This window comes from Microcaecilia unicolor, chromosome 2 (genome assembly GCF_901765095.1).
Source record: "Microcaecilia unicolor chromosome 2, aMicUni1.1, whole genome shotgun sequence".
NCBI lineage: Eukaryota > Metazoa > Chordata > Amphibia > Gymnophiona > Siphonopidae > Microcaecilia > Microcaecilia unicolor.
Genome location: NC_044032.1, coordinates 583,859,493 through 583,875,683, shown reverse-complemented (window position 1 = coordinate 583,875,683; position 16,191 = coordinate 583,859,493). Strand labels below are relative to the sequence as shown.

At 41.6% G+C, this 16,191-nt stretch overlaps 1 protein-coding gene across 2 annotated transcripts in view; it reads right to left on the bottom strand.

Moving 5' to 3' along the window:
• AGA (aspartylglucosaminidase) overlaps positions 1 to 16,191 on the bottom strand; it is a 92,753-nt gene that overhangs the window by 45,613 nt on the left and 30,949 nt on the right. Inside the window, exons 4-7 of one of the 2 annotated variants that reach the window (XM_030192663.1) lie at positions 14,365 to 14,477; positions 7,050 to 7,167; positions 6,876 to 6,951; positions 3,029 to 3,136 (exon numbers count right to left, since the gene is read on the bottom strand). In XM_030192663.1, coding sequence (XP_030048523.1) covers positions 3,029 to 3,136; positions 6,876 to 6,951; positions 7,050 to 7,167; positions 14,365 to 14,477 — 415 coding nt within the window. The remainder of the gene's footprint in view (positions 1 to 3,028; positions 3,137 to 6,875; positions 6,952 to 7,049; positions 7,168 to 14,364; positions 14,478 to 16,191) is intronic. The other variant, XM_030192664.1, reaches the window with a different exon arrangement.

Here is a 16,191-nt window from a genome sequence, read left to right as displayed (position 1 = left end):
ACCGAGTGCGGACGAAAGAAGACTGGCCGGCTCGAGCCGGTTTCGGGCGGGAAGACGGCCGCGCATGCGCGGTGCGTGCGGGCGCGCGAGAGCTAGCAAAGGTCTTTGCTAGGAAGATTCCGATTGGAGGGGCTGCCGAGGACGTCACCCATCAGTGAGAACAAGCAGCCTGCTTGTCCTCGGAGAAGAATAGCTATACAGGGTCAGACCATTGGTCCATCTAGCCCAGTATCCTGTTTCCAACAGTGGCCAATCCAGGTCACAAGTACCTGGCAAACACCCAATTAGTAACAACATTCCATGCTACAAATACCGGGGCAAGCAGCGGCTTCCCCCATATCTATCTCAATAACCGACTATGGGACTTTTCCTCCAGGAACTTGTCCAAACCCTTTTTAAATCCAGATACGCTAACCGCTGTTACACATCCTCTGGTAGTGAGTTCCAGAGCTTAACTATTCTTTGAATGAAAACATATTTCCTCCTATTTGTTTTAAATGTATTTCCATGTAATTTCATCAAGTGTCCCCTGATCCTTCTACTTTTTGAAAGAGTGAAAAATTGATTCACTTCCAACTGTTCTACACCACTCAGGATTTTATAGACCTCGATCATATCTCCCCTCAGCTGTCTCTTTTACAAGCTGAAGAGTCCTAACCTCTTTAGCCTTTGAGGAACAGCATAGCGGTGGTTAGTGCAATGGAATTTGTTCCTGGGGAACTGGGTTCAATTCTCACTGCAGCTCCATGTGACTCTGGGCAAGTCACTCAACCCTCCATTGCCCCAGGTACAAAATAAGTACCTGCATATAACACGTAAACCAGTTTTAATGTAACCACAGAAGAGGCGGTATATCAAATCCCATCCCTTTCTCTTTCCTCATATGGGAGGAGTTCCATCCCCTTTATTATTTCTTTCCGTTAGTCCTTCCCACTATTCCAGAACCTGTGGAATAGTTGTGTCCATCAACAGGTGGAGATAGAGAACTGAAAACTGAGCTGATATCTCTCTCTCTTGGCATCCAGTACAGCTCCTGAGTATTTACACAGACAAGCAGTAAGGAAAAACCCAGAACACAACAACTGTAAACAACTCACTAACACTAACCAGACAAGCAAACATGTGTGGACCTCTTATTTCTGGACAACATGTAGAGAACATGAGATATGCAGGAAGCACAATGCAAGGTGACAAGTCATTATTTGACCAATTAATTTGCCCCGACTAAACATCTCGGAAACCTCGAATGGGCCTCTGAAATAGTGGGAAGGACTAATGGAAAAAAAATCAGGTAAGATTTAACTTCTTCTATTATTACGCAGCTTCTCACTATCCAGAACCTGTGGGATGTTCAAAAGCAATCCCTAGAGTGAGTGGAATCCTGGTGCCGGCGCCCTGAGGACTGAAGCCCCAAAACTGGCTTCCGAGCAAGTGTACACACTTTACTGTTTGGCAAAGGTATTCAGCATCAACCACGTCACCACCTTGCAAATATCTGGAGACAAAAAGGTAGTCTCCTACCAGGATGTTACTGTACGTCTGCAAGGCCTAGAGAGCCTGCTTCCCCGCAAGCAAATAAGTTGACGCAATAAACTCCTTTAGCCATCTTGCAATTATGGGCTTGAAAGCCACGAGTCCAAGCCTCTGTTTACCAAAAAGCAGTCTGTCTGATTTGTGAAACTTATTAGTGACGTACAGATATCTAATGAGGACTCTATGCACATCAAGAAGATTCAAGGAAGAATACCGAGCCTCTTTGCACTCTCTGTGAAAAAGGACGGAAGCTCCATAGATTGGTTCAGATGAAATGCTGATACCGCTTTTGGTAGAAAGGAAGGAACTGTGCGCAGGAAGACCCCCACCTCCTAAAAGTGAAGAAAAGGATCATGACAGAAAAGCTCTGAAACACTACATGCCAACACAGCAGAACACCAAGAACGCTGTCTTTAGTATAAGATCTTTCAAGGTGGCCTTCTGGAGTGGCTAAAAAGGAAGATTCTGAAGAGCCTGAAGGACTAAATTAAGGTTCTACTTTGGTAATGGTTTATGAAAAGAAGGCTGCAAGTGGCCCGCTCCCTGCAAGAATCTTCTAGTCAGTCCCTGAAACAGGCCAAAGCTGCAAGCTGAACTTTTAGAGATCCCAACGCCAATCCTCTCTGAAGGCCTGCCTGGAGAAATGCTAGGATATGCGCAATCTGAGCAGAGAAGGGAGAAAGTGCGCACTCAGAAAAATCAGCCTTCGAACATCCTCCACACCCTTGCATATGCAATGGATGTAGAGCATTTCCAAGGTAGCAATGACTCATATTTGAATAACCTTTTCATCTCAACCAAGACCTTTCAATGGCCAAGCCACAAGACCAAAGAGGCATGGAACCTCAATGAGCACCAGACCTTGTTTCAGTAGGCAGTAACTATGGAAGACAGAGAGAACCCCCGTACAGCATTCGAATCAGGTCTGCATACCACAGCCTCCTTGGCCAATCCAGGGCTACGAGAATTATTTGACCCCAGTGCTATATGATCCTTTTCAACATTCGGCCTACCATGGGCGTAGATGTGACTCTGGACAGGGCTGCAGTAGGGCATTGATCCCCATCGAGCCCAGTTCTTTCTGATGGCTGAAGAACTTGGGCACCTTGGCATCAGTCCGCTATCAGATGAAACGCCTGGCTTGATAATTCCCATTCTCCCAGGTCCAAGGAGTGCCTGCTAAGAAAGTCTACTGTGTCATATTTCCCATCCCTTTCCTAATACTTCCTAGCATTCCGTTTGCTTTTTTGGCTGCCGCCACACAGTGAGCAGATTTCAGCGTATTGTCCATGACGGGTGGTGACTCCTTAAGTGGAACCTAGCATCAAGTAACTATGACTTTTTAGCTGCTAAAAAATAGTAACTCTCATAGGTCAAGGTTAAAAAGTTAAGTGCAAAAGGATGTGGTGACAAAAATACTTCAGTATTTAACTTAAATGAGAGATCCTATTAGATAATATCAATGGAGTTGCAAATAACATTCTAAGCACCATACCTGGGAAGAAAACGCATCATTACATCACCATCTCCTGTAGCTGCTGCACCGCCATAAGTGCTATCGGCATAAGCTCCAGCTCCGGCTATTGGGGAATCTCCTACACGACTATACAACAGATCAATTGTGGGGGTGGGGGGAGAGAGACAGATAACAGAACATTAAATTATTTGAGCCAAACTTTTAACAATATGATTTAACATCTAAGCAGAAATTTAGATTCATCCATTGCTGATTAACTATTTGGGTTCTACAGAATAAAACTTTCTAAAACCAAAGATCTTCATTTATAGAGAACTGGTGTGAGATGGGAGGAGAGGATGGCGATCAAATTACTACTACTGAGGAAAGGCTAAAGTGGCTAGGGCTCTTCAGCTTTGGAGAAAAGGTGGCTGAGGGGAGCTATGATAGAGGTCTATAAAATAATGAGTAGAGTTGAACGGGTAGATGTGAAGCGTCTATTTACGCTTTCCAAAAATACTAGGACTAGGGGGCATGCGATGAAGCTACAATGTAGTAAATTTAAAACGAATCGGAGAAAACTCTTCTTCACTCAACGTGTAATTAAACTCTGGAATTAGTTGCCAGAGAATGCAGTAAAGGCGGTTAGTTTAGCTGAGTTTTAAAAAGGTTTGGATGGCTTCCTAATGCAAAAGTCCATAGACTTGGGGAAAAACCACTATTTCTGGGAAAAGCAGTATAAAATGTTTTGCACTTTTTGGGGGATCTTGCCAGGTATATTGTGACCTGGATTGGCCACTGTTGAAAACAGGATGCTGGGCTTGATGGGCCTTTGGTCTTTCCCAGTATGGCAATACTTATGTACTTATTTCTATAACGCTACTAGACGAACGCAGCGCTGTATACTTGAACTTTAAGAGACAGTCCCTGCTCAAAACAGCTTACAATCTAATTAGGACAGATAAACAGGACAAATACGGGATAAGAGAATTACTAAGGTGGGGATGATAAAATAAGGGTACTGAACAAGTGAGTAAGGGTTAGGAGTTAAAAGCAGCATGTTATCTTTGTAGATTGAAATTTCATGTGTGAAGGTAAAGAGTATAATGGTACAGCTGTACTGCCATCTGCCGGGACAGACCAAACAGACGTATGAAAAAGTGTTTACATAAATTAGGAAAGCTGGCAAACTGGGCAACATTAATAATAGGTGATGTCAATTACCCCAATACTGACTGGATAAATGCTACATCAGGGATCGCTAGGGAGGTATAATTCTTAGATATAATAAATGACTGCTTCTTGAAGCAACTAGTCCAAGAAATGACAAGAAGGGGAGCCATTTTACACCTAGTCCTTAGTGGAATGCAGGGCATGGTATGAGAGGTAACGGTGTTGGATCCAAACCAGTGATCATAACATGATCAAATTTGAGCTGATATCTGGAGTGAAGTCACTAAAGAAATCTACTGTAGAAGCATTCAACTTTTGAAAGAGTGACTGACAAAATGAGGAAAATGGTTAAAAAGAAGTCGAAACAGTCAGCCGCAAAGGTTAGGACGTTGTTTAAAAATACAATTGAGGAAGCCCAGACTAGGTGTATTCCATGTACTAACAAAAGTGGAAAGAAGAGCAAACGACAGACGGCATGGTTAAAAGGTGAAGAGAAAGAGGCTATTAGAGCCAAAACAGCATCCCTTCAAAGAATGGAAAAAAGGATCAGAATAAAGAAAATAAGAACATAAGCAGTGTCAAGCTAGATGCATCGCACTGATAAAGAAGCTAAAAGATTATGAAGAAAAATTTGATATGGAGACAAAAACTCATAACACTACCTTTTTCAGGAACATCAGAAGAAAGCCTATGAAGGAATCCATGGGACCCTTAGATTATGACGGAGCAAAAAGGGGCACTAAGGGAGGGCAAGGCCATAGCATAGGAATTGAATGAATTCTTTGCTTCATTCTTTACGGAAGAAGATATAATAGATCTACCTGTACCAGAAATGGTTTTCAAGGGTGACGTTGCAGAGGAAATGGAAGAAATCTCTATGAATCTAGAACACGTACTGAGCCAAATTGACAAGTTAAAGAGTGATAAATCACCTGGACTGGATGGCATACACCCCAGAGTACTGAAAGAACTCAAACATTGAAGACTGGAGGGTGGCCAATGTAATGCCGATTTTTAAAAAGGGTTCCAGGGGTGATCCTGGAAATTACAGACCAGTAAGCATGACTTCAGTGTCAGGTAAAACAGTGGAAACTAATATAAATAATAAAATTACAGTACACATAGACAAACATGTTTTACTGGGACAGAGTCAGTATGGATTCAGCCAAGGGAAGTCTTGCCTCACCAATTTGCTACATTTCTTTGAAGGCGTGAATAAACATGTAGATAAAGATGAGCCAGTTGATGTAGTGTATCTAGATTTTCAGAAAGCTTTTGACAAAAGTACCTCATAAGAGACTCCTGAGAAAATTAAAAAGTCAAGGGATAGGAGGCAATGCCCTTCTGTGGATTAGGAATTGGTTATTGGACAGAAAACAGAGGGTAGGGTTAAATGGCCATTTTTATCAATGGAGGAGTGTGAATAGTGGAGTGCTGCAGGGATCTGTACTGGGACCGGTGCTATTTAGCATATTTATAAATGATCTGGAAAATGGGACGAGGAGTGAGGTGATTATATTTGTAGATGACTATTCAACGTTGTCAAAACGCACACAGATTGTGCAAACATTACAGGGAGACCTTCGGAAACTGGAAGACTGGGCATCCAAATGGCAAATGAAATTTAAGGTGGACAAATGCGAAGTCATACACATTGGGAAGAATAATGTGAATCATTGTTACTTGTTGCTAGGGTCCACTTTAGGAGTCAGCACTCAGAAAAAGATTGAGGTGTTATTGCAGACAATATGCTGAAATCTTCTGTCCAGTGTGAGGTAGCAGCCAAAAAAGCAAACAGGATGCAAGGAATTATTAGGAAAGGGATGCAAAAGATGATCAAGAATATTATAATGCTTCTGTATCACTCCATGGTGCGACCTTACTTTGAGTATATATTCAATTCTGGTCGCAGTATCTCAAAGATATAGAGGAATTAGAAAAGCTTCAAAGAAGAGCAACCAAAACTTTAAAAGGGGATGAAACTCTTCCCGTATGAGGAAAGGCTAAAGAGACAGCTGAGGGGGGATATGAGTGAGGTCTATAAAATCCTGAGTGGTGTAGAATGGGTAGAAGTGAATCAAATTTTCAATCTTTCAAAAAGTACAAAGACCAGGGGACATTCAATGAAAATACATGGAAATACTTTAAAAAAATGAGAAAATATTTTTTTCACTCAAAGAATATCTCTAGAACTTGCTGACGGAGAATGTGGTAACAGCGGTTAGCGTATGTGGGTTTAAAAAAGGTTTGGATAAGTTCCTGGAGGAAAAGTCCATATAGTCTGTTATTGAGATGGACATGGGGGAAGCTGCTTGCCCCAGGATTGGTAGCATGGAATGGTTTCTGCCAGGTACTTGTGACCTGGATTGGTCACTGTTGGAAGCAGGATACTGGGCTACATGGACCATTGGTTTGACTCAGTATGGCTATTCTTTATGAGCAAGTTTTCTGGGTCAGGTCTCTAAATGTCTTTATTCAGTAAATAAATGATGTACCTTCCTAATAATTTAAAGAACATAAGCTACTGCTGCTCTTACCCCCACAGGATTTAAAAGAGCTATACAAAGCAAACTTGATCATCACAAAGGACAGAAAATAAAAGCACTTACAAATATAACTTGGAGAATCCATTTCTACTCAGAACTTTTTTTTTTTTAAATCATATATGTAATTGTAAATTAAAAAAAAAAAAAAAAAAAAACCAAAACCTTACCCCGGGATTTTGTGTGTGGCACCATTAGTAGATGTTCCAGCAGCAATGTTTCCATCCTCATCAATTACAATCATGCCTACACATTTGAAAAAATAAATAAAATAAAATCAATTTAAAAGGAATAAATTATATAGACCACTTCAGCAAGAATCAATTGCATAAATCTCCCTTTACCAATTGTATCATGGCTGTTAACATTGAGAACTTTTGGTGGGATATTCCATTTTCCTTCATATAATTGTTTTGCTCGTCTGTACGGTCCACAGAATTTGGAAGCATCTGGTACCACATTCTGCAATTAATACGTAATAGCCATTAGTACAGTGTTGCATTGAAATTGACTAAAATTTTGAATGATCTAATTTCATACGGAATTTAAGAGGAAAGTTGCTGTGTGGTAATGAGCATTTTCAGATCTCAGATTATAAGGGACACCACTAGACAACATAACTTAAAGCTTATCTAGAACCAAATGGTCTGGACTATAAGTATCAATTTTTGAACAGTTATAAAAAGAAATATATATATATATCATATGTAAAAAAGAATAGCAGCTACGATTAAGAAAATGTTCATGCACAAAATGTCCTGGCATAGGTAAACTATTATTCAATCCAATAACAATAATCTTACTCCAACAAAAAGCTAACATAATTATCTGATATGCAAGGATTATCACACATGCATAAAAACACATACTTGCAGTAAAACAAAATCACAACTTTCTATTCAGCATATAATCACTTAGCACACCTTTTACTAAGCTGCATTAAGTATCTTAGTAAATAGTAGATGCAGTAGATATTAGCATGGACCTATGATAATAGCAACCGTGGATTGAAACCGGACAGTGTGATAAAACTGTGCTAGCTGCATAATATGGTAGGGGCAGGGTGGGCTTGTGGGTGTGACAGCTAGCACATGGGTCAATGCCACTCATTGTTATGACTGCCAACCAACCACATAGCTGTGTTACTGCACTTAACCTCAAAAGGTGGCAATAAGCTAAAAGCCCACCTTTTTGATGCTGCTTTTAACTCCTAACCCTTATTCACGTGTTCAGAACCCTTATTTTATCATCCTCACCTTAATATTCCCTTATCTCTTGTTTCTCCTGTTTGTCTGTCCTAATTAGATTGTAAGCTCTGTCGAGTAGGGTCTGTCTCTTCATGTCCAGTGTACAGCGCTGCATACGTCTAGTAGCGCTATAGAAATGATAAGTAGTAGTAGTAATAAGTGCAGTCATGCTACCAGCAGGTCAGTAACATAGTTGCTATCCTGTTAAAAAGATGAAGCAGCCACAGCTGTAATTCTCCCCTTCCAATACACCAAATCACATATACTCTTTCCCTCTCAACAGGTCCCGACTCTCCCTCCAGCCAAGGACTCACCCAGAGGCTCCCAGGTAGTCTAATTTGGAACAGGATGGTATTGTTCCCCTCCCCTCATCTGGCTCCAGGTGTCAAAATGGCGCCAATGACTCCTAGCAGTAGTCTTGTAATACTTCTTATATGGAAGGATGACCCCCTAGCCACAGTATCGCAAGACTACTGCTAAAAGTCACTGGTTGTATTTTGAATCCAGAATCAGACGAGGCAGGAGAATGGGGAACTGCTTCCATCCTGTCCCACTAGACTACCAAGGAATCCCTGGTGAGCCCCAGAGATGGCGAGAGGATGGAGGTGCATATATGCCAGTTGTCTGTGTGGGGTCTGCCTTGTGCAGTGAATGCAGATCACACACTGAGCATGCCCCGTTTACCACATGGGCTTTATATTTAATTGCACCTTAACTTTTGCAGTTAAAGATGTGCTAAGTGCAAAAACTTACTGTACTTTAGTAAAATGGCTCTTTATTTTTTTATTTTTACTTAAATGCTGCCTGATCCTGTTAGTGCTATAGAAAAAGGGGAAAAAAGACCAAACGTCAGCCAGCGTGGCTAAATAGTAAGGTAAAGGAAGTCATTAGAACCAAAAAACAATCATTCAGAAAGTGGAGAAGAGAACCGACAAAGTAACAAGATGAAACATAAGGAATGCCAAGCCAAATGCAAAGCGGAGATAAGGAGGGCAAAAAAGGACTTTGAAAAAAAGTTAGCGTTAGAAGCGAAAATACATAGTTAAAAATTTTTTAGATACGTTAAAAGCAGGAAGCTGGCTAAAGAATCGGTTGGGCCGCTGGACGAAAATGGTGTTAAAGGGGCAATCAGGGAAGACAAAGCTGTAGCGGAGAAATTAAATGAATTATTTGCTTCGGTCTTCACCGAGGAGGATTTGGGAGGGACACCGGTGCCGGAAAGCGTATTTGAAGCAGGAGAGTCGGACAAACTAAACAAATTCTCTGTAAACTAGGAGGATGTAATGGGTCAGTTCTGCAAACTGAAGAGTAGTAAATCACCAGGACCTGATGGTAATCATCCCAGAGTATTAATAGAACTGAAAAATGAACTTGTAGAGGTACTATTAGTAAAATGCAATCTATCCCTAAAATCGAGTGCGGTACCGGAAGACTGGAGAGTAGCCAATGTTACGCCGATTTTTAAGAAAGGTTCCAGAGGAGATCCGGGAAATTATAGACCGGTGAGTCTGACGTCGGGACCGGGCAAAATGGTAGAGGCTATTGTTAAGAATTACAGAGCACATACAAAAACATGGGATGATGAGACAAAGTCAGCACGGATTTAGTGAAAGGAAGTCTTGCCTCACCAATCTACTGCATTTTTTGGAGGGGGTGAACAAACATGTGGACAATGGGGAACCAGTGGATATTGTGTATCTGGATTTTCAAAAGGCGTTTGATAAACTGGAGAGTCATGGGATTGGAGGTAGGGTATTACTATGGATTAAGAACTGGTTGAAAGATAGGAAGCAAAGAGTAGGGTTGAATGGTCAGTATTCTCAGTGGAGAAGGGTAGTTAGTGGGGTCCTGCAGGGGTCTGTGCTGGGACTGCTGTTTTTTTTTAACATATTTATAAATGACCTAGAGATTGGAGTAACTAGTGAGGTAATTAAATTTGCAGATGACACAAAGTTATTCAGGGTCGTCAAGTCACAGGAGGAGTGTGAAAGATTACAGGAGGAACTCGTGAGACTGGGGGATTGGGCGTCCAAAGTGGCAGATGAAGTTCAATGTTGACAAGTGCAAAGTGATGCATGTGGGTAAGAGGAACCTGAATTACAGCTATGTCATGCAAGGTTCCGCATTAGGAGTCACGGACCTAGAAAGGGATCTGGGAGTCATTGTTGATAAGACGTTGAAAAATTCTGCTCAGTGTGCTGCGGCGGCCAAGAAAGCGCACAGAATGTTGAGTATTATTAGGAAAGGGATGGAAAACAAACACGAGGATGTTATAATGCCGTTGTATCGCTCCATGGTGCGACCGCACCTCGAGTAGTGTGTCCAATTCTGGTCGCCACATCTCAAAAAAGATATAAAGGAATTGGAGAAGGTGCAGAGAAGGGCGACGAAAATGATAAAGAGAATGGAACGACTTCCCTATGAGGAAAGGCTGAGAAGGTTAGGGCTCTTCAACTTGGAGAAAAGACGGCTGAGGGGTGATATGATAAAAGTCTACAAGATAATGAGCAGACAGATGTGAAGCGTTTGTTTACACTTTCAAACAACAACAAAACCAGGGGACACAAGATGAAGCTAGAATATGGTAGATTTTAAAACAAATAGGAGAAAGTTTTTCTTTACTCAGCATGTAGTTAGACTCTGGAACTCGTTGCCAGAGAATGTAGTGACAGCAGCTGGCCTTACGGAATTTAAAGGGGGTTTGGACAGATTCCTGAGGGGAAAAGTCCACTGAACATTATTATTATTTTTTTTTTTGGGGGGGGGCGGGGAGGTTGCCAGGTTCTAGAAGCCTGGATTGGCCGCTGTCAGAGACAGGATGCTGGGCTTGATGGACCCTTGATCTTTTCCCAGTATGGCGGTGCTGATGTACTTATGCTTATGTACTTATATGTACTTATGCAGAATAACACGATAGTGTTTCATTATGCGCTGCTTCAATGAAGTAGCCTAACACAACACATGGGGCCCTGTTTACTAAGGCGCATTAGCATTTTTAATGCACCTACAAATAGCGCGTGCTCTAACCGTGTAGGCACCTATAGGGATATTGTAGGCGCGTACACAGTTAACTCGTCTCTAATGCGGCTTAGTAAACAGGGCCCATGATCTTTAAAAAGGCTCTCTGTGAAAAGAAGGAAACATGATTTAAAATGGCAACTAGGAAAACACTGGCGGGCCAACAGGGAACAATATAGCATGCGACATCGTTTCTGTGTGAATGTAAATTCAGTGTGGTCAAAATTAAATGGTAATGGGGCCTTTTACTAAGTCGTGTAAGCATCTATGCACGCCAAATGCATGCCAAAATACAGTTACTGCCAGACTACAGCATGGCTCATGGTAATTTCATTTTTGGCGTGTGTCCGATACGCGCGTCCGTAAAATATTTTTTTATTTTCAGGCACATGTAATGGACGCACGCCAAATGGCATTTGACACGCGTAGGTCATTACCACATGGATTCTTTACCGCTAGGTCAATGGCTGACGATAAGGTCTCAGACCCAAAATGGACACATGCCAATTTTGATTTTGCCGCACGTCCATTTCCAGCAAAAAAAAAAAAAAAAAAAGGGCCCTTTTTCACAAGTGCACTAAAAAATGGATCGGAACGCACCCAAAACCTGCGCCTACACTACCGCAAGCCATATTTCAGCTTGCATTTGTAAAAGGACCCCATAGTTTGTTGCATTTATGCCTTTAGGCATGACAGAACAAAGTATAAATACAAAACCCTTCTTTAAAATTCAAGATCCAAATGGTTTGAAAATACTTCGAATGCGTCTGCACATTACAGAAGTAAAAAAGGGATCAGTAACTGCTGAGATTCCCTATTCAATGATGCAACAGTACAGCTTTGAATCTTTCAAGTTTTCAAAACTACAACCTGCCTGGTTTTATTCTTTATCCTTTGCATCATATATTTCACCTGGAATATAACACATCTAGACCTAGTCCTTAGTGGAGCACATGATCTGGTGCAGGAGGTAATGGTGCCGGGGCCGCTTGATAACAGTGATCATAATATGTCAAATTTGATATTAGCTTTGAAGTATACATAGGAAATCAAATATGTTAGCGTTTAACCTTAAAAAAAGAGACTATGATAAAATGAGAAGAACGGTGAAAAGAAAACTTAGAGGAGCGACTGCGAGGGTCAAAAATTTACATCAGGCATGGATGCTGTTCAAACACCATCCTGGAAGCCCAGCAAAATATATTCCGCTTATTAAAAAAGGAGGACGGAAGACCAAACGATAGCCGGCGTGGTTAAAAAGTGAGGTGAAGGAAGCTATTAGAGCTAAAAGAAAATCCTTCAGAAAATGAAAGAAGGAACAGACTGAAAATAATAAGAAACGGAATAAGGAAAGTCAAGTCAAATGCAAAGCACTGATAAGGAAAGCTAAGAGGGACTTCAAAAAAAAGATTGCGTTGGAGGCAAAAACACATAGTAAAAAAACTTTTTAGGTATATTAAAAGCAGGAAGCTGGCAAAAGAATCGGTTGGACCGCTAGATGACCGAGTAAAAGGGGCAATCAGGGAAGACAAAACCGTTGCGGAGAGATTAAATGAATTCTTTCCTTCGGTCTTCACCAAGGAAGATTTGGGTGGGATACCGGTGCTGGAAATGGTATTTGAAGCTGACGAGTCGGAGAAACTTAATAAATTCTCTGTAATCCTGGAGATGTAATGGGGCAGTTCTACAAACTGAAGCGTAGCAAATCTCCTGGACCGGATGGTATTCATCCCAGAGTACTGATAGAACTGAAAAATGAGCCTGCGGAGCTATTGCTAGAAATATGTAATTTATCCTTAAAATCGAGCATGGTACCGGAAGATTGGAGAGTGGCCAATGTAACGCCGATTTTTAAAAAAGGTTCCAGAGAAGATCCGGGAAATTATAGATCGGTGAGTCTGACGTCGGTGCCGGGCAAAATGGTAGAGACTATTATTATGAACAAAATTATAGAGCATATTCAAAAGCATGGACTAATGAGACAAAGCCAACATGGATTTAGTGAAGGGAAATCTTGCCTCACCAATCTATTACATTTCTTTGAAGGGTGAACAAACATGTGGATAAAGGTGAGCTGGTTGATATTGTGTATCTGGATTTTCAGAAGGCGTTTGACAAAGTACCTCATGAAAGACTCCAGAGGAAATTGGAGAGTCATGGGATAGGAGGTAGTGCTCTATTGTGGATTAAAAACTGGTTAAAAAGATAGATAACAGAGAGTAGGGTTAAATGGTCAGTATTCTCAATGGAGAAGGGTAGTTAGTGGGGTTCCCCAGGGCTCTGTGCTGGGACCGCTGCTTTTTAACATATTTATAAATGACCTAGAGATGGGAGTAACTAGTGAGGTAATTAAATTTGCTGATGACACAAAGTTATTCAAAGTCGTTAAATCGCGGGAGGATTGTAAAAAATTACAAGAGGACCTTATGAGACTGGGAGACTGGGCGTCTAAATGGCAGATGACGTTTAATGTGAGCAAGTGCAAAGTGATGCATGTGGGAAAGAGGAACCCAAATTATAGCTACGTCATGCAAGGTTCCACGTTAGGAGTCACGGACCAAGAAAGGGATCTAGGTGTCGTCGATGATACGTTGAAACCTTCTGCTCAGTGTGCTGCTGCAGCTAAGAAAGCAAATAGAATGTTCGGTATTATTAGGAAAGGAATGAAAAACAAAAATGAGGATGTTATAATGCCGTTGTATCGTTCCATGGTGCGACCACACCTCGAATACTGTGTTCAATTCTGGTTGCCGCATCTCAAAAAGATATAGTGGAATTAGAAAAGGTGCAGAGAAGGGCGACGAAAATGATAAAGCGGATGGGATGACTTCCCTATGAGGAAAGGCTAAAGCGGCTAGGGCTCTTCAGCTTGGAGAAAAGGCGGCTGAGGGGAGATATGATAGAGGTCTATAAAATAATGAGTGGAGTTGAACGGGTAGATGTGAAGCGTCTGTTCACACTTTCCAAAAATACCAGAACTAGGGGGCTTGCAATGAAGCTACAATGTAGTAAATTTAAAACGAATTGGAGAAAATTTTTCTTCACTCAACGTGCAATTAAAATCTGGAATTCGTTGCCAGAGAATGTGGTAAAGGCGGTTAGCTTAGCGGAGTTTTAAAAAAGGTTTGGACGGCTTCTTAAAGGAAAAGTCCATAGACTGTTATTAAATGGACTGGGGAAAATCCACTACCGTACTTCTGGGATAAGCAGTATAAAATGTTTTGTACATTTTTGGGATCTTGCCAGGTATTTGTGACCTGGATTGGCCACTGTTGGAAACAGGATGCTGGGCTCGATGGATCTTTGGTCTTTCCCAGTATGGCAATACTTATGTACTTATGTGACTGCATTTTTCTCTCTGTTAATCAAAGAAATAAAAAACTGACCAACATACCTTCCGGAAATTTGGCTGACAGTTTTGATTTAACCATGTGGAATGTATTGAAAGAGACTTGCTTGTAGTTAAATCTTCAGCAGGAAATCCCATATTCTGAGCAAACAGAGATGCTAAAAGGAAAGACAAATCTTTAAAAGCAAAAGCACTAGAAAATATAATTGATATTAAGCAAAATAATTAAGATTCCTATGTACTAGTCCAATTTCTATATCCTTCTTGCGTATTCATGTTTATAGCCTTTAAAAGGTTTTATGCCTGCTACTATAAATCTAAATGTATGGTAATGTTGTTGTGCTGGTATACACGTAATCATATCATCATCAGTCCTAACAAACATTAACGAGACCCTTGAAAACAAAATTAAAATAAATAAATGTGTGTTAACAAAATATCACTTGGATCCTGAGAGTAAGGTGGGTCCCCATGTCTCAGGGGGAATTATTTGGGAGGAGTAGAGAGATTAGATGAGACTCCTGCTAAACCTGCAGGAGGAGCCTTTCCCAGCCAAAGTGAGAAATAGAATAAAGCCAAGGAATAAACCACCCCGGAACTGGTCACAGGAGACATGAGAGTCCTGCACCAGTGTGGACACTGAAAGGAGCAGTGGGAGTTTGGGATTTGGACTGGGAAATCTCTTTTGGGGCAGTGGCTCCAAAGAACTTCAAAGACAGAGTGGAATGGAATGGAAACAGAGAGCCTCTATTCTTACAAATGAACAGAATTACTAATGCGGAGTTTGGATTTGTACAAAATGTAAATAATCTGAGCCCTTCTGTAAGTGTTCTCTGGATGTTCGACAAGTTAACATTTTCAGTAAAAGTAAGCAGTTCAGTACAGACTCCTTAGTGTGGTGTATGTTTACAGAAAATTGTAGTGTCTCTCCAGGAAATGACTCCTGTCCCAGCTCACACCTGAACAAAGTGTGATTATGAGCCCAGCCCTCTCATGCTGTGACACATTGATGGGGGGGGGGGGGGGGGGGGGGGGGGAACAGTGCCTGGAGGAACTTCTGATTGGAAGTGGGTTACACAAGAAAGCGAAGTTACCTACCTGTAGCAGGTATTCTCTGAAAACAGCAGGCCAATTAATTCTCACTTGTGAGGTGACATCATCCACAGAGCCTGGTGCAGAAACACTGCCCAGTGTACTTTCCTTTTAAGATCTTAAGGTAACATGGATGTCTTCCTGCCCAACTCGTGAGCGCGAGACCAGCAGTACTATAATATGGCTAAAAAATAAGTTCAACTCCTAGGGGAGGTGGGAGGGTATGTGAGAATAATTTGCCTGCTGTCCTTGGAGAATACCTGCTACAGGTAAGTTAAGTTAGGACAAGCAAGCCATATTAATCTCACACGAGGGAATCCCTAGCTACCAGGCTCACCGAAAACAACACGAGGACCATAGGGACTCACAACAGTGAGGCAAAGGTGGTCAATTCACCTGAAACTATATACACACTAGTTGTGAAGGTGCAGCCAGGAACAGAACAAAAGGGACCTAGGAGGGTGCCGTTGGATTCCAGACCCCAAACAAATTCTGCAGGACTATCTGACCAAACCGGCTGCCACTTGGGTGTTTTGCTCAAGGCAATAGTGGAATGTGAATGTGTGGACTAAAGACCACATTGCAGTTTTGCACTCTCTTAAATGGAGGCTGATCTCAAGTGGGCTACCGATGCAGCCATAGCTGTTAACATTATAAGCCATAACATGGACCTGCAGAGTCAGCCCAGCCTGGGCATAAGCAAAAGAGATGCAGTCTGCTAGCCAACTGGAAAGAGTGTGATTACTGATGGCTATCCCCATCTTGTTGGGATCAAAAGAT